This window comes from Ahaetulla prasina, chromosome 3, assembly GCF_028640845.1.
Source record: "Ahaetulla prasina isolate Xishuangbanna chromosome 3, ASM2864084v1, whole genome shotgun sequence".
In the NCBI taxonomy this organism is placed as follows: Eukaryota; Metazoa; Chordata; class Lepidosauria; order Squamata; family Colubridae; genus Ahaetulla; species Ahaetulla prasina.
The window spans coordinates 36,804,435-36,831,832 of NC_080541.1; the positions used below are offsets into that span (position 1 = coordinate 36,804,435).

The following is a 27,398-nucleotide window of genomic DNA, read 5'->3' on the forward strand; positions in this document are numbered from 1 at the left end:
GGATGCAAATGATCAGCTGTCTGCAAGGAATATAAATCCTACTATTCCCCACCAGTAGAGCTGAAGAAGCTTCTTGGATGAGAAGCAAAATGAGAAAACAGAAAGTCCAGTTGCCTCTTGAAAAAGCACTTTTGGGACACCTTTGAGATAACCTTTGGGTATGTTTGTTTAACTAGCTGCAAATCCACCAGATAGTAGTATTAGCTAATTCACATTTCTCTTCCTTGTCTACAAGAATGTTATGACATCTTGCCTGAGATCAAGACATAGAACATCCACAGTATTGCTTTGCTTTGCTAAAATTAGTCATTCTACAGTCCTGAGAGTATCTTAAACAACAAATTTGATGCACCAATTGGCCTCATCCCAAAGTAGCATGACCAGTGTCAGCTGATTGAAGAAAGCTATGCTTTTTGAATGTGCAGAAATGGACAAACTTACTTTAGAATTAAATAATAAGGAAGACTCGGAATACTATTTCACTTGGGAAAATTGGTATCAATGGATAGAAATTAAAAATAAGGAATGTATAGAATAAAATAAGATACAAAATGTGTTTAAATATGTTGATTAAGTAGGAATATGTGGGAATAGATTACAAAATTAAGCATTATGTACTGTCAGAATGATGTTAAATTGTATAATTATTATGGATGTATTTTTGTTATAGATGTATTTTAACTTGTATTTTAGGATTTTGAATGTTAATAAAGGTTTTTTTAAAAAAAGGAAGCTATGCTAAAACTTATTAAATTTATTATGATATAAATTAAATATATAAATTCTGTGCTTTTTAAAATAAATAAAATCAATCCACATAAGAAATGAAATATTTACCATTTTTAAAATACGTGGAAAAACAAAAAATATATATTTCTTTTGATTGAAAAGAATTACAATATAATTTGCAAGGAATCTTTTGGGGAGACTATAACACATCTGCATTTCATAATGTGTGTGGATGACTGTTGCTTTTACAATATGCTATTTTTTTTTAAAAAAATGAACATATTTAACCCAGCATGAGAACTACTTTGCAGGGAATGAGTTTTGTGTGATGATCTCTGATCATTATCCTTACACAGATTTGATGAGAAACTAAAGCCAGTTTTCCATTGTTTGTGTAAAATTCTACAGGCAGTTTAGTATTCACTCTATTCACTATATAGTCATCAATCTATCTATTAAGACATAAAGGGATTGAACTCTAAAAAGTTAAATACGTGTGAATTATCTTGTGCTATGGTAACCTAAGAAAACAGGAAAAATAAGAGGAAGAAACAAAACAACTTTTGGGGGGAAAAGGCAGATTATTAGTAGAATACAAGTAACATTGTAACTAAATTATGTGCACATTGCATTATCATGTGTACAATGAATGTAGACTGAATTAGTTTCAAGTTTAAATCCTAGCATGACAAATAAAAGCTGCCAATGGGTAGACACAGGTTCAATAATTAGAGATGCCCATAATTGCAAAGCACTGATCCATAGGGAAAGAAGAAAAAACATAATATCCATGTTTTGTATGTTCCAGATCCCCCAGGTTCAATCCAGTTAAGAGAACTGGACATGGGATAAGAATGGGATAAGAATTAAAGTTAATTAGATAATCTTACAGTAAATGGACAAATATTTAATTCCAGTATGCTTTGCCATTGCAACACTCACAATTCTAAGGGATTTTCACTTCTAGCTGCAGGAAGGCTGAGTTAGCCTCATGTTAGTACTCTTAACTGATTAAGGTTATGGTAAGCAACACTCAAACACTTTGGCCAAGGGCTTTTCACATAACCTACTGCCTGATTCTTTATATAAATTAAAGTTGACTGGGATCATCATCAAGACAGAATGGTAGAGCATAAATAGCTGCCAACAGCTACTGCTCCTCCCTTTAAGAACAGAGCATATAGTTGTTGTTTTCCTTACTGGCTATAGCAGAACACAGGATACAGAAATATATATATCAAAACTGATCAAGCAATAAAAAGTATCTAAAGGAGTCCTGAAAAGCCACAACAGACTAACTTGATATTTAGCAGCAAACATTATGATTACAATCTAAAACAAGTGAATCCAAGCACTTTAATTGTTTTGCATCTGCTAAGGGAGACATATTGAAATCTCAATATGTCTTAATCCAAACTGTATATTTTAGTGCTATTTGCAAAGATCAACTTTATGTTTTGTTGATCTACAACAATGTCCTCAACATAATGTCCTGGAGTATAATTGCTGCCTCTCCTAAATGTTAGTTAAAGGATTACTGGAACTGTAATCTAAAACATTTGGAAAACACAAGATTGAAAAATGCTGAACTTTTCAAAGCAGCTGCTCTAAAAACATTCTCCTAGATATTAATTGAAAATATAATGAATTTTTCCTTCCATAACTATACTACTGAAGATTAAACAGCACCTTGAGATGCCATCTATCTCTAATTGCTAAAGGTGTTTGCTAAGCTTTCATAAGGTTAAAGCTCTACTTGAATCAAATGTTGACATATCAGATAAGTACATTTTGATTCATAAAATTAGTGGTTCAAGTCTTAGAAGTGTGGCAAATAGTCCTAAGAACTATAGAAATAAATTTCACATGGAAACTAGATTAACTGGAAATAATATGGCTTATCTTTTGTTTGAGGGGTATCTAAATAGTGATATATTTTTCCTACTCAACTAGTCTTAATTAGGACTTAGTTATCATATAAGACAGGGAGAGCTATGAGGACTCTTCGAGACCAGGACTCCATAGTAGCTCTGAATCAGAGGAAGAGACGTCATTCTTTCTTGTTCAATCCAAATGTTATATATAGATATAGCTATCATTATCCTATTACAGATATTTTCGGTGAAAAATCTGTAAAATAGATTGCCCCCTTCAAACTAATGCTATGTATCAGTGATGGCTAATCTTTTCCGAACCGAGTGCCCAAAGCACACACGTGCAAGAGCAAATGCATGTGTGTGCATCCCAACCCCAAAATGCAATGCGCACCCACCCTGCACATGTGTGTGTAGTCGCCCGCAAGTGCCCCACTCTCTGAGCATGCACGTGTGCCCCTTGCATGTAACCCATGCATGCACACACGGGGGGCCCGCACATGCTCTGCCCCCTGCCGTGCATGTGTGGCAGAGACCCAATGACTAGCTGGCAGGCAAAGGCACATGAGCATGTGCGGCAGAGCTGAACTGGAGCTATGGCTCATGTGCCCACATAGAGGCTGCTGTGTGCCACCTGTAGCACACATGCCATAAGTTCGCCACCACAGGTATATATATATATTCCAAAAGATCTGGGTGCTTAAGCTGTACACACCTGAGCTAGGTTTTTCTTTTTCTTTCCTTGATTACATTGGTGAAAATACAAGAATTTATCCTATGACTGTGGTCCTGATTAAAATTGTACTACGTGTAAAAAAAAACATGAATTAGAACATCATTACCACTACTGTTTGTGATTGTATTGATTCCTATGACAACAATACTAAACAAGTCATGCCATCGCTATGAAACATCAAAAACATCACCCAGACTATCCTACCACCTTATATTATCAATGTGACACTGCATGGAAAAACACCATCTAAAATAGAATTGCTGCCCAACACTGTCTGTATACACAGCCAAGATATTGCAATGGAGTTTGGACTGGACAAATGTGCCATCCTCACCATCAGTAAAGGAAAAATAATGAAAACTGAAGGAATTAAGATGCCCTATGGAAACAACATCAAGATTACTCTATGAATTACTCTATACAGTATTTGCCATCCTGTCACATGAAATCCCTCATAAGCAAATCCTTCATTTTTGACACAACAGAAAATTTCTCACAGAAAAAGTGGAGGGTGGGGTGGGGAACTGATGGAATGACAGGGAAAAATGGAGGAAGCTGACTGTAGCTGAGAGATTCACAACAGGGCAAATGGATTCTAGTTACTGTTGTTTACTGTTACTAGTGTACTGTTACTTGTTTCTTCTGTGGAAACCCAGACCAAGATTCCTCTGGAAAGCATTTATTTATTTATTTATTTATTCATTCATTCATTCATTCATTCATTCATTCATTCAATCGTATATAAGATAACAGGTAAATAATTTGGATACATGAAAAGAGTAAGTAAAAAGGAATATTAGGACAGGGACGGTAGGCATGCAGGTGCACTTATGCATGCCTCTTACAGCCCTCTTAGGAAAGGGGTGAGGTCAACAGTAGACAGTTTAAGCTTAAAGTTTTGGGGGTTTGGGGAAGAAACTACAGAGTCAGGTAGTGCATTCCAGGCATTGACCACTCTGTTACTGAAGTGATATTTTCTGCAATCGAGTTTGGAGCAGTTTACCTTGATTTTGTATCTATTATTTGCTCTTGTATTGTTGTGGTTGAAGCTGAAGTAGTCATTGACAGGTAGGACATTGTGGTAGATAATTTTATGTACTATGCTTAGGTCAGACTGAAGTCGGCGTAGTTCTAAGTTGTCTAAGCCCAAAAGTTGGAGTCTGGTGGCATAAGGTATTTTATTACGGGTAGAGGAGTGGAGGACTTTTCTCATAAAATATCTCTGGACTCTCCCAATTGTATTTATGTCTGATATGCAGTGAGGGTTCCAGACAGATGAGCAATATTCAAGAATTGGTCTAACAAATGTTTTGTATGCTCTAATTAGTAGTACAATATTACCAGAGAAGAAGCTATGCAAGATTAGGTTAAGAACTCTTAGTGCCTTTTTGACAATGTTGTTACAGCGGGCTCTGGCACTTAGATCTTTAGAAATGAGTACTCCAAGGTGTACTTGACAGAGTGAGGGTCATCTATAAAGTCATGCCCATCTATCTATCCGATAGTCCATATATACTATCTTAAGAAGTCTATAGGAAAAAAAAGACAATGAGAAACATTTTTCTTGGCCATTCCAGTTGCCATTTGGGGAATAAAGAAAAACAGGTGCTGCCAGCCTAAGAATGTATGCCTGATTAATGCCCTTGCTCAAATCTTAAATTTAAAAAAAGAAGTACGTAGACTTTTCCAAGCAAGTTAGTTTGTTTAAAAATGTGAATTATTTTTCCTGTAAGACAAACGAGAAGGAGGATTTGTCACAATGTTTGTTTATCTAGAGGGCTAGAAAACTGAATTACATTTTATATTGAAATAACTTTGCTATTTCAGTTAATAAACAGGAAAAAAAAGAAGAGATTTCATGTAATGTGTGTTGAATAAATCATAAAAATCAAAACCCACAAAATCTTAGCAGAAATATTTAGAGATCTTTCCATCCATTCGTAAGAATGTATTTCCTTTTCTTCCATCTCATGAATGAACTCTTTCTAAGAGTGATAATAGAAATGAACACATTATGCCCGGTGCTACAAATTCCCTAAAAACTGATCATAAGCTATGAGATGAACTAGATTAATTTTAGCTCGGAGGAATCCTTGGTGGGAGATAAAATGAGTTTATCCACTCTAGATGAATCCATTGCAGCAAATCAGGCAAGAGAGTAAACCGTGTGTTAATGAGAAAAATTGATGAATGAAAGAGGAAGAAAGAACGAACACGTATGCCCACAGAACACACCTAATGGCAAATTTAGAATCTGGCAAACAAGCAGCATGACATCTAAAATGGGCCATTTAATATAATCATAGTAGCACTGTAGCACCCACTTTCTTATTAGATTCCCCACAACATAATTCAATTGAGAAGAATGCCATTAATTTGGAAATTGCATCAGTCATGTTCTATTAACTAAAGATCATTTGACAGCTTAGGGATGTTATTGTTTTTCATTTCCATTTGTATTTTAAATTGTTTTCATTTTTCTTCCTTTTTTTTTTTTACTAAACCAACACAGTGGGAAACAACTTGGGAAATAATAAATTGTGCAAAGATTAATTATCCCTATCTAATAATTTTTCCATTTATAAAATAATGCCAGTAGCTGCCAAAATCCTTCCCAGAGAGGAGAAAATATAGAGATCTTTTTAAGCACTAAGCTTTCAGTGACAATTTGAAATAATCATACTGGAAGAATAATATGTCCATTACGAAAGTAATAAAAAAAATCTACACCACAAACAAGTATTTAGTGTCTAAGGAATTACAGATAAACAGTGACAGAGTGAGCCCTGAACAGTTCGTTAAACAATGTTCTGTTTGTACAAAAATTATAATAAAGATGCATAATAGAAAAAAAAGGAAAGACTCGCACCTTCAAATCTTGACGATAAAGCTTAAATAAAAAATAATAATTGCACTGAGTTATCTTTGCATGCGGAAGAGAATTTTGAAAGGTTATGCATGTTTCTAAAAAAAAGCTTAATATAATTTGAATCAATAATTTTTCTTAGTGAATCAATTTTTTCTTCATGATTAAGATTCTAATTTAAATAACTAATTAAACTGTATTGATGGTGATGGAATGTGCTACTGTACCTATCCCAAAGTCAAAAAGTTGATGTGGACAATATATTTGAATAGATTTTATATTTTGAAAAAGTAGATCATTTAAGGTGATTTAATATTCAGGAAACATTCCAAAACTTCAAAATCTTAATAAAAAGCCACTAAGAATTCAATTTAAGAAAACAGCATGAAAAATTCGAGTATACTGAATTTGCCTCCAAAAAACCAAATTTTTCTCTTATTTCCCTTTCCTACAAAAGTTTATAATGTAAGCTTTGATTCTATTCAAATGGCTGGGCACATTTATATCCCAGCCCATATAGAAATTAAATCCTTGATTTTAAAACCTGGGAAGTTTATGGTATAATAAAGAAAAGTTTTAGAAAGAAAATTAAGAGTATAGACAGTTCATTAACCAAGTATATTACTCTACTGAAGGGTTTTACAGGAGAAATTAAGAAGGCTTCAGTTGGTGCCGAGAGGTTGTCTGATCAAGTTAGCTTTAATGATAAATGGAATTAGATTCCCTTGGTAGATGGTTTGTATCCAAATGTATCCAAGTGGTGAAAGAAAATTTCCCATATAAATAATTTCTGATATCTTTTCAACAGCAATTGATTGATAGAGAAAGATTTTTTAGAACTATTTTCCTTGGTATCGGAATAAAAACTGGGTTTTTCTAGTCCCTTGATCAATGCTGTGTTTTCCATAAAAGTGCAAGTAGTACATTAGCCACATAATTATTCAAATACTTTGGATCATTTGATCATGTGACTTTGCTTTTAGTAGCATTCTCTAGGCAGGGTGTCAAACTCACATCGTCATGTCATTGTCACGTGACGTATCAGGACGTTTTTTCCCCTTCGCTAAACTGGAGGTGGGCGTGGCCAACACATGACGCATCCAGCCCACAGGGTGCGAGTTTGCCACCCCTGCTTTTCTAATATGATTTTCTACAGTGCCATATTTAAAATATCTGGTTCTACTTCAGTGATTAAATCTTCGTATCAGTCTTTCTAATGTTTTTGGTAAAGCTCTTCGATATATTTGCACTATCTTTTATATCTTATTTCTGCAGTACATTTTTGTCTATTATAACGTCTATCCTTTCATGAAAAATAGAAATATTTTATAAGATATTGTTTGTTTGCTTTTGTTAAAAAAATAGGAATTGATGTCATACTAGTAAGACAGTTAAAGTGGGCTCATATTTCTTTCAACTGCGTTAGGTTTCTAAGTTTTGGTCTGGAAAACACGATACTAATATCAATTAAGGTTCAAAAAGAGTCTGCCTTTGTCTGCATAGGATGTATAGTATGAGACACTTTTCCCCTGTTGCCTATCAGACAAATAGATCACTCAAGATGGAGACAGTGGATGCTGGTTTAACCTTTGCCCTGTATGGAATACTTTACTCATGCATTTTGATAGAAAAATTCATAATGCGTAGTGCATACAGATAGTCCTCAACTTATGACCATAATTGAGCCTATAGTTACACTGCTATCACTGCTATCATATCACCCCGATCCTTCTTTTCATTAAGCTAGACATACCCAATTCCTGCAACAGTTCTTCATATGTTTTTACCTTCAGTCCCTTAATCATCTTTGTTGCTCTTCTCTGCACTCTTTCTAAAGAGTGCAGAGAGTCTCAACATCTTTTTTTATATTGTGGCGACCAAAACTGGATGCAATCCTCTGTGAATGTGTCCAAGCATAAGAAAAGAGAACCAGTTTGGTGTTGCAGTTAAGGTATCAGGGTAGAAATTGGGATACTGTGAGTTCTCATCTTGCCTTATGCACAAAGCCATTCCGGGGACCTTGAACTAGTCACTTTCTCTCACCCCTACCCCTAGAAAAGAAGGCAATGGCAACCCGATTCTGAAAAATCTTGCCAAGAAAAGTTCACAGGCTTGTCCAGGCAATTTCTGAGAATCAGACACAACTGAATGGAAGAAAAACAAAAATGTAAAAATAGCCTTGCAGAATCAGACCATCGGTCAATGTAGTTCAACAATTTGTTTATTGAAGAACCTTTCCTCACTGCCACCTAACCATGGCATGAACCTGTCCATCAACCTCTTTTTATTGCCATGTCTTCATGACCTTGCTTTCTTCTCGTCTCCAACTCATGTGGAATGCATCTTAAAGTTATCTTCAGTTTAACTGGTGTTAAACCTAATATATTCTCTTTTAAGCAGCCTGTAACTGCCGAAAAGAGAATATATGAGTGTAGCAACTTTGTCCTGGGTGAAATCCCAAACATTTCTTTCAATGAGTGTCAGAGCTAAGCTCTTCTTAATGTACCTTCTGCATAATAAATAAGGGAAGCAGGATTTTCCAGCATTATGCCTGGGGATGGGTAAGGAACTGTAGGGTAGCAGCAAGTTTTATATTATTTTCTGCTGATTTATGGATAGATGAATAGCATTTTAATTTGGGCATAAACCCACATCAGCAAACAACATGTTTCTGAGTTGCTCATAAAAAAGAGGCAGAACTATACTGGTCCCACATTCCATAAGTATTATTTCTTTTAAAGAATCTAATTTACACATATGAGTGCAGCAAATTCCAGTTTTATATGCATTGTATAAAGAAGTCCTTTTTATTGGGGTTGAATAAACCCACATTTATATGGATTACCTACAGTTCTAACACAGGGAGGAGACTGGAAAAAGTTTTCTCTGTATCAGTGGTGAAATCCAATTTTTTTTACTACCGGTTCTGTGGGTGTGGCTTGGTGGGTGTGGCAGTGGAAGGATACTGCAAAATCTCCATTCCCTACCCACGCCTGAGGGAAGGATATTGCAAAATCTCAAATCCCACCCCAATCTGGGGCCAGCGAGAGGTGGTATTTGCCTGAACTACTGAACTACTCAAAATTTCTGCTACCGGTTCTCTGAACTGCTCAAAATTTCTGCTACCGGTTCTTCAGAACCTGTCAGAACCTGCTGGATTTCACCCCTGCTCTCACCCCTGCTCTGTATCCTCAGTTTCCATACTATACTTCCATACTATACTATATTATATTATTCACTTTTGGTCCAAGTTAAAAAGTGGCAATTGTAGCAGTCACTCCTCATAGGGAGCTTACTCCCCCTAATTAACCTAATGTTGGGGGTTGGCTTTTTAAAACAAAACACAAAAAAAAATTTCAATCCTGCAATATATTTCTTTTAATATAGTGATTAGAACTATATACAGAATTTCAAAAGTGTCTTGCTATAGATTGATGTGTGGGCATTACTATATTAGCAATTCTTTACAGGGATTTTTTTTTCACTAAGACTGTGTTAAATATGGCAGCCTCTTTATCTTGAACATGTCTAGTCAGAAAGTAGCATTCCAATATGAGCTGATATATTAGTATGCATCAGCTCACTTCTGTGTGCTCTACTGCCATCTAGTGAAGATTTAAACAAATACATGGCACAGGGTTACAATAATCAAAATCAGCGACCTGTTTCTAAGAAAATTGCTCATATCTATCTCAAAAATAAAATAACTGGAAAAAATCTAACGAGAATTTTCATTTCAATCCTATGTTTATTGTTTTGAAAAAGTATGGCTTTTGTTTTAAAATCACGTGTGAGAATTGATGTTGAAAAAGAAAAAGATCTTGCTTTGGAATTCAAATTAGGGTTACTGTACATGGACTGCAAAACTCTGGAGGACTACTAGAATTTGTTAATGTATATCTTTGCTGAAATCCAATGCCCATCTAGATTGTTTAGCCTAGATGTGGTAGCCCTCATTTGTATTCATCTAATTTCCAAGATAATTTTAGTGGCAAGGCAAAAAAAGTTTGCAGATAATTTGAAATAAAAGTTAAATTAGGTATCACAGGAGATATTGAGGCCAGGTGCAGATCCTGAAACCTTGAGTTCAGCTGTCAAAACCTCTCCAAAATTTCTCACTTAACTGTCAATTTGAAGTGTGGTGGAAGAGAAAACTATTAAGACAAAAGGATTCATCATGTTACTTTTATTTAAATAAATTTTAATTACACTTTAATTAAATCCAGGTTTGTTTTGGTGGTGCCTACTTTCCTGGTTCTTTTTGCTGCATTGCATGTGTAGTAGGCATGTCCTAGTCTACTATATAAAGACTAAATAGAGCCCTTAACCTGTAAAAAGTGTACTCCTGTAATAATATATCAGAACCAGTTTGTTCACTACTAGGCATGTTTCATTCTGCTGCCTTCCTTCATATATATTTTTTAAAGGCTGATGACTTCTGAAACTATATCCAAAGATTAGAAAGGACCTAAGTCTAAAAAGGAAGAAAATATACTATATACTTCAGTAAACCTAATAATAATCCTAAAATTAATCTTAAGAAGCAATCCACATCTTGATTATCTATATCAGGGTTGTCAAACTCATGGCGTCACGTTGTCATCACATGACATATTGCAACTTTTTCCCCCTTTGCTAAACTGGGGGTGGGCGTGACCAGCGCATAACGCATCCGGCCCACAGGCCACAAGTTTGACACCCCTGATCTACATGCCATGATGGAACTGTGGAGAATGGATGAATGGATGAGTAGATAGAAAAAAGATAAATCGATAGTATGAGAGAGAAAGAGAGATCTTTCATTGTTGTTGCTTGCATAAGAACTGAAATTCATAAAATAGTCAGGCACTTCCATCCAGATGAAAAAAAGCTAGACAGTTAAACTGCAAGTAGCCCAGAGCAAATCTAAGTCTGTTTAATGAAGCAATAAGATTGATTAGCAGATGTTAATATGTATTTCTTAGAACCCTGCAGCTTTCACACCACATTATATATGTTTTGTTTTATTGTTTGTGAATTAATAAATATCAGACCTATCTGCATTGGCTTTTATTCCACTGCAAATGTGGAAATTGTGACAAAGGTTCAGATGTGGAAATCATAAAGCTGAGAAGAATTAAGAATCAGACCACTGGGCTCTGCATAGTCTTAAGAAAATGTTCTCAGCAATAATATGACTGCAGTGATGAATGAGCCCAATTCCCTTCTAAAATAGTCGAATATGACTATTCCCAACAAGTTATTACAAATATTTTTCATAGGAGAGGGGATTTTCTGTTATATGTTGGAAAAAACCAATTGTAACTGAATACATCTCAGCAACTGTGCATTAACAGTGCGGATATGAATGCTGTGAATGCAAAGTCTAGAAATTGAAAGGATCAGGAACTCAAATTCTCCTTCTTAAAACAAAAGTGATGGATTTATAACGGAAAAAAACTGAAGACTTAACACAAACCTTCCACACCATGAACAACTGATTTTTGACACATCAAGGACTCATCAGGCTAAACATAATTCATTAGACTTTGGGTGATTATCAGTCTGTGCTTAAAGAATCAGTTATTAATCACTTGAGCTTCAAATTCAAGAGGCAGGAAGAAGTCACTGAAAAAAATATGTACGTTTGGGTACATATGTATGCTAGTGAGGCTAGTTGGGGATGTTATTTAACAGGCAAGATCTAGTCCTTGAAAACTGGTTGATAAATTTTGTATGGAAAAGCAAATGGGAAAAAGCTCAAATATTCTCTCTCTCCCTCATTCTTTAATGGAAAATCGCCTTATCAATATTTATGGGCACATGTGCACGCGCACACACACAAACATACATACACACATTTGTTCTAATATATCAATCAAAGGAAGTGGTTCATTAAAATAATAATCGTAACACTCCTCAGACAGAAATTAACACCATCATTACAATATAAACATTATGCAGAGATGATTGTCTTGAAATTTACAAAAGACGATAGTGTACTCAAAAAAGCAAATGAAAAAAGACTATGATCAGATATACTTGCTTTGTTTTTTTTCTGAAATGCTGAAGAGTCTGAGCCACATTGACAAAAAACTTGTTCAGTAATTAGAACAGTAGTTATGTATTTAAACTTGCTGTGTTGTTAAAACTGTTTGTTATGCATGAGCCTATGAAAAGGTGACTTAAAGGTTAACTTGATTTTAGAACTACAACTCACCTAGCAAAATGATTTTATTTAATAGTGTATATTTGCATACATAAATAGTTACAGGAATTTGTACTGATAAAATTGTTGAAGTGTGAAAAGTGTACTGTGTGATAAGTAACAACCAAAGTAATTAGACAGTTCCATTCTATTTCAAATGAAATATATTACATTTTTTCTATTTATATTGATAACGTTGGCTTTTCTTCTACAGCTACTTAAAAATATTTAACACAGCTACTTATTGTAAGATAAATAACAGATTTTTAGAATATAGGGGGCTCCTTCTCCCATGATCACATCAGCCAGGCAGATAGGGGAGATAGGTAGTTCCTCGAGTATCATAGGCACATATTTAATCCAAATTTTTTAGAGTTCTATAAAGATTGGAGCAGGATTATATAAGTGGAATATATATCCAAATGAATGACATCTTTTGGAGAGCCTTGGGAGATGTGTAGGAAGGCAGAGTGGGGAAAACACCCAGTTTTTCCATGCAGTCCTGGAACATCTTGGATGTACAGGCATGGGATCCTATCAGTTGAACAACCGATTCACTGTGCACGAGTGCGCACTTTCCATAAAATTGAACTTCCGCATTGCAAACAAGGAAAGGAGTAAGGAAAACAGCTGAGGAAGGCCAATTCAATCTGCCATCCCTGATCAGCTGGGCTTCAGAAGCAGAAATAAAGGTCAGTGTAACCCGGGGGCAGGAGGGCGGCCCACAGCAGCAAAAAACCAGTTCACTCTTGGCAGGAGCTGGTTTGGCAAACCAGTCTGAACCAGTAGAATCCCACCATTGTGGATGTAGCTACAGAATCCAAACATAGTTGCCATGTTGTAATTCTTAGAACATTTATCAAATAATTATAGTTAATTAAATTAAGGACACATCAATTTAAACAAAATCAAATTTAGGTTTAATCCTAATTCCACATAATTATTTATTGACCTGCCTATTTTTGGTTTGGCTTCCATTACAGTATTCAAAGTGTGGCTTTGGGTGAAGCTGGTTCCTTCCTTTCTACTGAGAATCTTGATTGACTAAAAAGGCATTGTGAAATGTAGCCCTCTTCCCATATGTATCCTGTACTAGGATGGAAAGGCAATGCACAACATAATTTACCAATAGCACCAAGCTGAAAAGACTTGGGAGATATCAGTTGAGATTTCTGAATTTCCCCATACAGTTGTCGCTTTTCAGAAGTGACAAGCTTTTACGACATGACAAGGAATTCTGCTGAGTTTTCACGCATGTTCCCAATAAAGTATCAGGAGGCAACTCTGAATAATCCCAAACTTGTTAATTACTCTTTCAATTTCCTAAGAATGCCGTACTATTGAAAAACATTTTCCTTTGTTGTGCATTTTCTTGGAAATACCACCCAGCTTTACCTTACTGATTTCCATCAAGTCTTTCCTTTGAACTCATCAAATACTAAGAAAACGTTTCTTGCTATTCCTGGTAATTAATCTTAACTATACATAACTGAAACTGTATTATGCTCTTTTCTTCTCTATTTTGTTTTCAGTTTCTTTCTCTTCCTTAATTGTTTCCATTGTATTAAATCTTAATGAAGTTCCCACTGAAGATCCGTGGTAGGATTCAAATTTTTTTACTACTGGTTCTGTGGGTGTGGCTTGGTGGGCGTGGCATGGCTTGGTGGGCATGGCTTGATGGGCGTGGCGAGGAAGAATACTGTAAAATCTCCATTCCCACCCCATTCCAGTGGAAGGTTACTGCAAAATCCCCATTTCTTCCCGATCAACTGGGACTCGAGAGGCAGAGAATAGATGGGGGTGGGGCCAGTCAGAATTTTTACTACTGGTTCTCCAAACTACTCAAAAGTTCTGCTACCAGTTCTCCAGAACTGGTCAGAACCTGCTGAAACCCACCTCTGCTGAAGATGCTATATAAATAGACATTTTTGATTGATTACTTCCAACCTTGGAAATGGGAATAATCAATGTTACAAAGAAAATAAGTTACAGAAAAATGAACAACATTCTTTGTTGGGTTTCTCAAGCATTCTTTATGCTCCTTGCTACTTTCTCTAATCTATTGTCTCCATGTACCACTGAAAGAAGTAGAGAGAATTTTGATCTACTGAAATGGATTCTGGATGTAACTCCCAAGCTTATGATTAGCGAATCTGAATGCTAAACCAACTCAATAGACAATGTTTACTTTGAAAAGCAATGCTTTTGTATCTCTCATATATTCTAGTATTAAAAATCAGGTAGCAAGGAATAGATGGAAAGCATGGAAATGCTTTAAAGAATAGCCTCATAGTATTTTTTTTAATTGATGGAAATCTCTTTACTATTGCTACATATTGTATTTGACTTGTGACACTGATGTGATGGCTAATCAATTTGAAAAATTCTTAATAATATTCCGTATAAAAAACTGGTATACAAAGGTTTCTATCAGATTTTAGCTTTCAGGTTACAACTGACCACAGCTGGAAATTTAAAACTGGAACAGCACATTTTTATCTGCTCTGAGTTTCTTTCCACCTGTAAGCAACTTCCCATGAAAGAAACAGGGAGGCGAAACAAAGAGTTTGATGATATCCATCATACTTTTTGCTTTAATACCAGTATCAGAAAAAACAGTAAAGAGGTAGGGAGCTACCATTTTTTTTCAGTAACTTCTTATCTTAATTGATCACAGTAATCCAAAGTTCCTCAACCCACTGCTTTTTTAACTCATATAATTCCCCTACATCTGCAGAGCATCAGGCTGGAGAAAGCCTCTTTAATCCTAGCCTTTAGTACTAGGATTTAAGAGTGAAATTGACTGAAATAAACTGGGATTTGAAGCTGTACATCTTGAGGAAAGAAGGAGTCTACATCAGCATGAAAACAAGCACCTCACACTCCCTCCCTTCCTTATGCTTATGTTGATGTTGCTGTGTGGTGGAACACAGGAATTTACAGCCTAGCTTTAGATGGTATAAGCATAGCCACGAGACTGTGGAAGAATTGCACTTGCAGTTTGAAACTGGTTAAGACTGACAGGTTTCTTTTTTTAATCAAGAGAACCATAAAGGCTTTTTCCCCCCTTTTTATCTGTAGAGCTGGAAGCTGTATGGGCGAAAGCCAAAAGTAAAACCCTAGCTGTATGCTTCAAGTATAACAGTTGGAGAAGGTAGAGAAAAACTCATGGGAAAGATAGGTAGAAGTCCAATGGGAGTCAATCGGCTGATCAGGAAAAGTCCAATGACTTGACACGGATGCCCAGAAGACTGCACTGGGCAAAGCCTAAGAGGAGTTCCTATGGCTGTAAGTAGACAACAGTGAGACCAATAAAAATAAAATAAAGGTAATCTCACTGCAGCATCTGTCTCTCTACTGATTACCAGGGTTGATTCAACACCAGACATATTGAAACAAAGGGAAGAATACTTATCTCAGCTATAATGGAGCCAAGCACATTGCCTAACGTAAAAAAGAGACAAAGAGAAAAAAGTGTGTTTCATTGACTGATGCGAAATACCCTGCAGCAACATGGGCATAAGCCATTTGGTATCATTGAAACCCTACTCAGTATTGGTTTGCAACCCCCTCCCACTAGGATTCAACTGTATTCCTTTAATTTAATTGCCTTTCTAAATATCTTTTTTAACCCACCTTTTGCATCTAACTTTTGAAAATTAATGAGAAACTGAGAAATTCAATAGGCTCTTTTCATTTCCTCCTTATGCTCAGCATATTTGTTTATTTTATTTATTTATCTCCTACCTTTATTATTTTTATAAATAAGTCGAGGTGGCTGAACACATATAATACATTTTCCTCCTCCTCTTTTTCCCACAACAGCAACCCTGTGAGATGAGTTGATCTGAGACAGGATGACTGGCCCAAAGTCACCCAGCCAGCTTTCACGCCTAAGGGGGTACTAGAATTCACAAGCCCCATGTTTCTAGCCTGGTGCCCTAATCATTAGACCAAAGTGGTTCTCAATATGCTGATGATGATCATTTCCATGTTATTGTGTATGCATATGTGCATGCTTTTATAAATTAACTGGTCTGAGCCTCTGGACCCAACAGATGCCATTAAAATCCAGACCACATTCAAATATAATATGGGCAAAACAATGTGTTTAGTCAACACATTATCATGCATGAGTTGAATATGGCTCAGTGAAACCTGCTGCATGCCAGTTTGCATCATGTTCCTGAATTTCAATGAATGGTCTCAAAGAAAAACTATATATTTGATGACACTAACATGTGAAAACATTAAGAATCTGTCAGTTTTTTTTGAAATATGAAAAATAATCAGATTGAAGGAAAGCATGTGAAAATAAAATAAGCAATGGCACTATATCATCCTATTGTGGAGTTTACCTTTCATAATTAGGAAACTGCACTGCATAACCATAAACTCCACATCAGTCATTTTATAGAAACACTTGACGTTCTGTAGTAATTCTATCAATCAGCATGTGGGAAGATTTTTAAAAAAAAATATATTATTATTTGGCAATTTCAGACTTGTTGATTTGCAGTTGGCTTTATTGTATAAGGCCCCCAAAACAACAACACATGGAATTACTTGATTATAGTTTTCTTTATTGTTCTTCACCTATAGACAGAATCTTGCTGGCCGAAAGCAACTATTTGCACAGCTACATATAACCATCTTTCTGTCTACAAAACTTTCCAAGCTCTTTGCCCTCTGGGAAGCAGCTCCTTTCTCCTGGGAATCCAGATTACATTTTACCACATATTGGTAGATATGATTATTCATTGAAAACAATACAAAGTAGATAAACTTCTTCATTGTCTTGGACATAGAAGTGTTCTAAGGAGGAGGAGATTTTAATATACCCTCCAAGGTACATTTATACTACATATATATCTAAATATCACATTTATTGTTTTCTTGTTCCAAATTCCAATTCCATTTACTTATTTCTCTCCATTCTATGCAATTATACAGATATCTCACTCTGATAAACAGTCAGACATCCCCTATACCATTGGCTAATGAGATTGTACAATGAACAGTGGATATCATGGTTGATGATTTCATGGAAATAAATAGTTTTTCTGTCACTTCCTTCTTTCAGGGTGTCATTTCAGCTTCCCAGTATAACAAATAGCCAGACATTCCTGAAGATCTCTCTTTTGAATATTATGCAGAACTTACAGTACCCTGCCACCCACATTGCCATGATCTATACATTCTGCTTTTAAGCTATTGCAGCATGTTTAACATATTTTAGAGAAATTCACAGCTCAGAGAACAATAAAAATCAAGTGCACAGTTACCTGTAGTTGTCCTAGTTCTTACTTAAAACCTTCTTCTCAAACATCTATCTGGCCATTCTTTAGGATGACATATGCGATGGACTTCTGGTCTCATCCAATAATTATTAACAGCATTAAGGGAGACATGATATATGTTGAAAAGTGGCCAAATATTAATAAAAATCTAGAGTACATACACATAAAGGGCCCACAAGGTTTTTAGAATTTAAGGAAGTGATTATTGTAATTGTACCAGTCTTCCTTTGCTTCTGGCTTTTGGTGATTGGTTACAACTCTCAATTGTCCCCCACTATACAGAGAAAGATATTCACAGCTCAGTCTGGTGGCTCAGCAGACTAAGTCTGTCTGTTATTAACACAGCTGCTTGCAATTATTGCAAGTTCAAGTCCCGCCAGGCCCAAGGTTGACTCAGCCTTCCATCCTTTATAAGGTAGGTAAAATGAGGACCCAGATTGTTGGGGGCAATAAAAGTTGACTTTGTATATAATATAATAATTGCTTAACACTGTGTAAGCCGCCCTGAGTCTTCGGAGAAAGGCGGGATATAAATTCAAATAAAATGAAAAATATGGTACAATTCAAAAGAGTCTTATAATAATTACAGAATAATGGATTACAAAATATTAGTGTTGTAGAAATAAAGTTCAAAAGGCTCTTTCTGAAGTTTAAATCTGTTCTGATTACAAAATAAATGTTTAAACTATTGTTTCGCCTAACGAACATTTTTTTCCATCTTGTAAATTAAAGGTATGTCATTCAATACTTGCTCTCTGCGAAATCAATTTTATGCACACAAATTAAAACAAAAATCATTGGAATGTCCTGAAATGAAAAGGTTTGTTTATGCTCTTCACACAGGGCCACATTCTAACTCTTGGCTGCCAATTTTCTCTGAAATGAGTAGCCCTAAGGTAAAATATCCAGTGGAAGGTAAAGAATAGCTGAAAACATTTTGTTCAATTGTTGACATTTAATTTCAAGACTGGCAAGGGAACAGCATCCTTCAAAAATAATTGAAGGCCATGGCTAAACATCTATGCATGTGGAAGTCTAAGTGCCAGACTATCCTCCAACATTATATTTCTCTCTATTCTGTGTATCGATTTAGATGTCTCATTCAGGCATGATAAATCCCCTTTGTACTTGTCCTATGATGTTGTACAATAAACAGTGGAGATCATTATTGGGAGGATCTACAAGATAGGATGAAGAGACCTGCAAGATCTAAGCCTCAGAGCTCACTGTAACAACATTGCTAAAAAGACATTAAGAGTTGTCAACCTTATTTTACGAAATTTTCTCTCTGGTAATGTTATACTTCAAACTAGGGCATACAAAACCTTTGCCAGATCTATACTTGAATACTGCTCACCTGCCTGGAACCCACATTGTATTTCACACATTAATACATTACAGAGACTCCAGAAGTATTTTACAACTTCTCCGCTCGCAATAAAATTCCTTATACCACCAGGCTTGAAATTTTAGGCCTGGATAACCTTGAACTACATCGTCTACGTTCCGACCTAACTTTGTACACAAGATTATCTACCTTTGTGTCCTATGTATTGATGACTTCTTTAACTTCAATCGCAATAACACAAGGGCTATCAATAGATACAAACTAAATGTAATTCACTCTAATCTTGATTGCAGAAAATACAACTTCAGCAATAGAGCAGTAAACGTCTGAAACACTCTACCTGATCCTGTTGTTAGTTTCTCTAACCCCCATATTTTTTACCTTAAACTGTCTACTGTGGACCTCACACCTTTTTTAAGAGGTCCTTAAGGGGCCGTGCATAAGCCCACCAGCGTGCCTACCATCCCTGTCCTACTGTCCCCATTTATATGTAATCATTTTATATGTTTATGGCTATGTTTTGCCTATTTATATCCATTTATGTGTGCAATTTTTTTCAAGTGTGCATGACTATGTCTATGCTGATACTTGTACTTTCCTTGTACTGTAACAAACAATTAAATAAATAAATAAATAAGTCAATAAAGATGTTTATAGTTATATAATCATCAAGTTAAATTTGCAGTGTAGGGTGGAAATTTTGGGGCATTTTTTTAAATATATAATGGTTTTTAAAATGTTTAATGTTTTACTTTGTGATTAATTCTGTGGTTTCTCAGATCACTATTTTTGTAAGCCACTATAAGAACACATTAGATTAGTTACAAAGCAAAGCAACGAAAATCCCAAATAAGCAAAGAAATAAAAATATAGTTCTGGGAGAAGCCAGATTTAGGAATGGCTATCTCCCACCACAAAACTGATATTATGGTATTCTTATTGATAATGCTCTAATATTGAACTTGTGCTTAGATTTTTAATTCAAATCCTTCCATGGATCTAATGAAGATCAACATGGCTTGCTTTTTTTCTGTAGAATTGCTTTCTTGAAATAATAAAGAAAGGAGGATAGTTCAATTTAGAGAGTGGTACTATCCTACAAAATTAAACTTTATGTCTCAGATGGGAAACATGTAGCTTCAAAACTTCTTGTTTACAGATACATTACCAGTTTTTTTGCTTTTTTTTTTTTTGGAGAAGGGGCAAGGTCAAACAGGACAACTATTTACATGATTTCCTGCCCTGGCATCATATTTTTAAAAAATTAGCATATCTAATGCATTTTTTAAAAGCAAAGAAAATTGGGACAGAGAGGAATGGAGATTTCTAGTCCTTCTTAATTGAATAATACTGCCCTTCCATTCAGCAGTATCTAATCTGTGACAGACAGTCCTCAACCATTCAGTAACTAAAAGAATAAGTAAATTACATTTCATTTCATATTAATGAGTAATTTTCTAAAGAAGGAAAAGGAGGGGAAGAGAAAAGGTTTTATAATGAAATAATTTATAATGAAATTTGAAAATTTTGACAAACATCTATAAAGAACTTAATTTAACATTCACTTCCATTTGAGTTTCACAAATCCTTCACTCAGGGTGGAACATTCATATCTGCCAGTTAGATCTTTGAAAGGACTTTGTCTGGAGAAAAAAATCCCAATTCAGTATTCAAACTGATAAATCTGTTATTCTTCCATATTCCACAACCGAATTTGTTTTAAATTTAAATTTAAATTTTTAAATTTATTTAGAGAAAGAAAGAAAGCAGAGTTTAATTATCAGTTGATATAGGAGCAAACATTAAATGGTCATTACTCCTCTCAATTTACCATAGGGCTTACAATGATGACTTACCAAATTTACACATCACAACTGCTCATTTAGTTGTGACTGTTCATTTAGTTCACTTTTGCTTCCTCATATATTTCAAAGTCCAAGCAGAACCCATCCAATTCAGAACTATAGGAAAAGCAGGAGCAAGAGGAAGAAATTCTGGAACAGGGGTTTCCAACTTTGGCAACTTTAAGACTTTTGCACTTCAACTCCCAGAGTTGGAAGTTCAAGTCCACAAGTCTTAAAGTTGCCAAGTTGGAGACCCCTGTTCTAGAGTGTTATTTTTCTCAGAAAGGAAGCTGGTAAGAGGATTTCATCAGAAGTATGCCCACCAGATGTGGTAACTGCATTTTTTAAAATTGCTGTTCGTTCACAATGAAGTATTTGGACGAAACACCTTTTTAATTCATTTTAGTAAAAAATATAAATGTATCTTTACTCTACAAAAATATATTGCTGTTTAATTCCACCATAATAGAATAGAATAGAATAGAATAGAATTTTATTGGCCAAGTGTGATTGGACACACAAGGAATTTGTCTTGGTGCATATGCTCTCAGTGTACATAAAAGAAAAGATACGTTCATCAAGGTACAACATTTACAACACAATTGATGATAATATATCAATATAAATCATAAGGATTGCCAGCAACAAGTTATAGTCATACAGTCATAAGTGGAAAGAGATTGGTGATGGGAACTATGAAACGATTAATTAAATTAATTAAATTAAATTAATTACTGCAGATTCAGTAAATAGTCTGACAGTGTTGAGGGAATTATTTGTTTAGCAGAGTGATGGCCTTCGGGAAAAAACTGTTCTTGTGTCTAGTTGTTCTGGTGTGCAGTGCTCTATAGCGTCGTTTTGAGGGTAGGAGTTGAAACAGTTTATGTCCAGGATGCGAGGGATCTGCAAATATTTTCACGGCCCTCTTCTTGATTCGTGCAGTATACAGGTCCTCAATGGAAGGCAAGTTGGTAGCAATTATTTTTTCTGCAGTTCTAATTATCCTCTGAAGTCTGTGTTTTCTTGTTGGGTTGCAGAACCGAACCAGACAGTTATAGAGGTGCAAATGACAGACTCAATAATTCCTCTGTAGAATTGGATCAGCAGCTCCTTGGGCAGTTTGAGCTTACTGAGTTGGCGCAGAAAGAACATTCTTTGTTGTCCTTTTTAATGATGTTTTGATGTTAGCTGTCCATTTGAGATCTTGCGATATGATAGAACCCAGAAATTTGAAGGTTTCTACTGTTGATACTGTGTTGTCAAGTATTGTGAGAGGTGGAAGTATGGAAGGGTTTTCCTAAAGTCTACCACCATTTCTACGGTTTTGAGTGTGTTCAGTTCCAGATTGTTTTGGTTGCACCACAAGGCTAGTCGTTCGACCTCTCGTCTATATGCGGATTCGTCATTGTCTCGAATGAGACCAATCACTGTTGTATCATCTGCGAACTTCAGTAGCTTAACAGATGGATCATTGGAGATGCAGTCATTGGTATACAGAGAGAAGAGAAGTGGGGAGAGCACACAGCCTTGGGGGGCCCCTGTGCTAATTGTACAGGTATTTGATCTGATCTTGCTTAGCTTCACCTGCTGCTTCCTGTTTGTTAGGAAGCTTGTGATCCACTTACAAGTCTGTTCCGGTACCTGTAGCTGGTTTAGCTTAGTTAGAAGAATGTCTGGAATGATGGTATTGAATGCTGAACTAAAGTCTACAAAGAGGACCCTTGCATAGGTCTTGTCCATAATCCATAAAGAAAAACTTGTTAATTGGTAGGACTAGGGTTAAGAAAATTGTGTTCCAGATTTTAACCTCCTAGGGACCAGATTCCCTGGCAGATAGATGATTTTGTAATTCCTGATGTGCTGAAAGCTGAAACTATTTTTTCACACCTAGTTATGAGCTCATCTCTACATAAAAAGGAAAAAAGTTTAAAGTACAGCTTTGATTTATGTCAAGCAACTGACATAAAGCCAACCTCCCTCCTTTAAATAATGTTAAACTATTTCTTCATAGCTGCAGTTTTCAAAATTAATTGAGGATGTCTATATATTTCTCCACAATGTTCCAAAAACAACAAATGAGGAGAAATGTTTCCTATGATTACCTTTGTTAAACACAACTATTTGGTTGCAAATTATTATTTCTCATTAGGAAACTCACTGAAAGACTGTAAGTTTAATTCACTTTATCCTTTATTCTTATTCCTAAATCATTCTTGCTTGCTTTAAAATATTTTAATCTGCCCATCATTTTGAATTATTCTAGGGTGGTGATACTATAATAAAAATGCAGAATAATAAAAAAAATAAGAGATACATATCAGCCTTTGAACAGCTATAAGATTAAAAGGCAGTAAGTTTATAAAAATACAGAGGAGGAAAAAAACTAATAAAATAATTGTGGTGGATGCAATAAAGAACTGCAATAGCCATCAGACCAAGTTTGTGGCCAATTAATAAATAATTCAAGCACATTATGAGCAATTCCAGTTTATACAACAATCCCAAATCCAATATTTGTCTATTCTGATTCTTTCATTTTCTGGCCCTAAACTTCATGATAAGCAAGGTAGCCTTGAAAAACATTACAACATTTTAGCCTTGCTTATTCAATTGGTTAAAAATGTACTTCAGCACTTAAGCTTAATTACTGTACTTTCTCAAATATACTGACTATATTAGTTAGACTTGGTTAGGTGTCCTCTATTCCAGAAGCTCCTCAGAGTGTTCAGCAAGAAAAGCAAATTAACAAAACAAATTAGTTTGGACCAACTTCCAACTGTGCTCATGATAAAGAACAGCCAAAATGGCTACAGTCTAATCCTATTCAGCAATGGTACAGTGAATATGAATCCCATGGTAAACTGAAACCACCCAAGGGATCATAAGGTGACTAGCTACAATATACCAAAAAAGAGAAAATGTACAGTAGGTGGCTGCAATCCCAAAAATAGATTATTATAATTATAAATTTCCTAAAAGAGTTGTCTTTTCTCATCCATTGACAGCTACAGACCGTGCATATCTTGCTCAATATGTTCCTGGAACATTTGTTGCTACTTCAAGAGCCAAAACCTCAGGAGAGTATTGAGTTGGGAACTCTTGCTAAGGATATGACTCTCAAAGATCCATGGCCAGACCAGGGAGGAGTCAAGCAAAGACACACAGGAAACTCAGCAACTCAAGAATCCAGGTTTTACTTAGCACTTAGCAGTTAGCAATTAGACTTATATACCCCTTCATAGTGCTTTTACAGCCTCTCTAAGAAGTTTACAGACTCAGCATATTACCCCCAACAATCTGGGCCCTCATTTTACCCACCTCAGAAGGATGCAAGGCTGAATCAACCTTGAGCCGACGAATTCTGGCCTATAGGCCGGAGCCCTGGCACACAATGAGTCTAACACATAGTTCTGTGCAAAGCTCTTGCCTCCCAGTGCATTGTATAGACCTGGGCCACACCCATCTGTGGCTGACATCTGTTCACAGGCCAACGGCAAGGTGTAGAGTCCTGGAATACAGCGCTGGCATGGGAACATATGAGCAGTACGCTACGCCGCAGTCTCCACCAGTGACAAAATCTGCCCCATGCCCCAACACCACCTCTACCACCCCCAAGTATGGTGAGCCCCAGATCGGGACTTGACAATGACTTTAGGAAATATCTAGTGGAAGTTAGGAAAAAATTACTTCTCTTTAAATCTAAAAAGAGTTACTGCAAGCTCCATGTTACAGTCCACTTATATATTGATTCATGGAAAATATCTTTAAAACGTATTTAAGCTAATAAAGTGGGTGATAAGATAATAATACAATGAGCACAAGTAGTCCTCAATTTACAGCCACAATTCAACCCAAAATTTCCATTACTAAGCAAGGCAATTGTTAAGTGAGCTTCATTTTATGACCTTTCTTGTCACATTTGTTAAGTGAATCACTGCAGTTATTAAGTTAGTAACACAGTTGTTATGTGAATCAAGCTTCCCCACTGACTTTGCTTGTCAGAAGGTTGCCAAAAGGGATTACATAACCCATGGACACTGCGACTGTCATAGATACATCCCAATTGTCAAGCGTCCAAATTTTGATCAGGTGACATAGGGATGCTGTGTTGATCATAAGTTGAAAAACAGTCATAAATCACTTTTTTTCAGTGCTGTTGTAATTTCAAATAGTCATTCATTATGACTAGTCCACTCATGCAGACAGTATAGTATACTTTGGTTGTTGTTGTTTTTTGCTGGTGCTGCTACTAGTGTACTGTAATTTTAATTTTATCAATGCATTACAGTTTTATTCCTGAGAATAACCCCATAATTCTTCCCATCATTGTTTCCATATGCATTTTTCCCTGACGGCCATCTTCCTATATCTGTCTGCTTTTCATCCATTTATTTAATATATCCTATTTTAACATTCAGGTGTTTTGTTTTAGGTTTTTATTTTAAAGAAAGCTTCATACAGAAGTGATCCTCCTCATTTCTCCAGTTTTATATGGACTTTGCCAAAAATTTAGTTTTTAAAAAATAAATGCGTTTTATATTAAAGGACACATTCAAACTATTTACTTGTATTCCCACTTCAAATTATTCCCTATAACAGCATTTTTCAACCCTTAACTTTAAGATATGTGGATTCCAACTTCCAGAATTTCTTTGGTCAGCATAGAAATAGAAACAAGCAAATATAACAAACAGAATACTAAAGAGGGCATGGAATACTCAGAAGCTCCTGTTCTTATCAACAGGAAAAATATAAAATGCCTTCCCATTTTATTTCTCAAATTTCTCAGTGTAGTTCCGCTCTAAATCAGTCTGAACCAGTAAAATCCCACCCCGGCTGGCCTTGAATAATCCAATGGCAATGAAATGATATGTTGTAAATTAAGTTATCTTACTATTTATATAGCTAAAATGCTAATATACTATTTATAATAGCTAATTAACACCAACACAAGCGCTCTGCTGCAAAGATATAAGGTAACATTAAAGTTAAATTATCTAGGTATGTTATGGACAACCATTTAAAATTATGATATTAGCATATAGCCATAAAAATAAAAATCCATATAGTTTATATAGCAAGTTTATATACTAACTAAAGGCTGTAGTTTGAAGAATAGTTGCTGCTATGTATCCACCAAAATAAGTCATAAAAAGCTCTGAATAAATTTGATACTTACATTTTCTTGAGTATTTTTATTAAATTTTGTACACACTCTCGGGATTTTGGAAAGCTGGGCTGCAACCTATCGGGACTTTTCATCTTATTCAAATAGAAATGTATGTTGTGAAGACCTTCAGCAGTTATAGCATTGGGGCAGAAATTACAGGAATGTACCCTACAGACCAGAAGAAAGAAAGAGAATGCTACTATTAAAGCATACTTATCCTTGAGCTTCCAGGGAATAAAATGTGATTTAATAAAAAAATTAACATCTTTGGCACATCATTTCCCTCAAGATAAGATTAGCCCTGACCCTACCGGCATATAGAAAATTTAGAATTTTTTTTCAACAGGCTTGGGGGAATCACAGAGAAATGAGAAGCCTGTAATATGGCTATATTGTATGTAGGACAATGGATTGCTCTCCCTTATTTTTATTTTTATTCTACTTTTATTTGTAATTGTGTCCAATTGTTTTTAACTGTTGTTTTAATTGTTTCAACTGGCTGTTATTGTATGCTAACCAGAGTCATGTCTGCAAGATGGGCAGCAGCTATATATTGTACATCAAATACATACATACATACATACGTACATACATACATACATACATACATACATACACATCAGTTGTCAGATTCAAAAAATTTTACTACCGGTTCTGTGGGTGTGGCTTGGTGGGCGTCGCATGGCATGGCATGGCATGCCTTGGTGGGCGTGGCTTGGTGGGCCACGCCAAGTGGAAGGATACTGTAAAATCTCCATTTCCACCCCACTCCAGGGGAAGTATATTGCAAAATCCCTATTTCCTCCCGATCAGCTGGGACTCCAGAGGCAGAAAATATGGGAATATGGGGGGGGGAGCAATCAGAATTTTTATTATTGGTTCTCCGAACTACTCCAAATTTCCACTACCAGTTCTCCAGAACTGGTCAGAACCTGCTGAAACCCACCTCTGATACATGCATACATACATACATACCCCACAAAGTCTGATATTTGTGAAAAATTATGGGTTATTAAGAAATTTCATTCATAATTTAAAACAAAATTATAACCCATAGCTGCCGGTTTTGATAACTGACTATTACCACAGGGTTTTTAAAAACATAATTTGCTAAATAAAGGAAATGGAAGAGGGCATCAAATGTATTTCTAACTTCTTAGGTTTACATGATTAATCTCTCTTAGAAACAGAAGGCAGACTTTTGAATCAGCATTAGATATTTGCCTCTGATTCTTGAAACCTGGTCAGCCCATTGTTCTTCAAGACTTGCTGGTGGAAGAAAGAATAGTATTTTCTACTGGAATTATTTTTGCTTTTGCAAAACTGCTCCACAAAGGTAGAAAG

General features: G+C 35.6%; 1 protein-coding gene across 1 annotated transcript in view; it reads right to left on the reverse strand.

The window, feature by feature from the left end:
* The window catches only part of CNBD1 (cyclic nucleotide binding domain containing 1), a 134,741-nt gene that overhangs the window by 91,099 nt on the left and 16,244 nt on the right, over nucleotides 1-27,398 (reverse strand). The window contains exon 4 of the mRNA XM_058175097.1: nucleotides 26,064-26,222. Within this exon, the coding sequence (XP_058031080.1) occupies nucleotides 26,064-26,222 (159 nt within the window). The remainder of the gene's footprint in view (nucleotides 1-26,063; nucleotides 26,223-27,398) is intronic.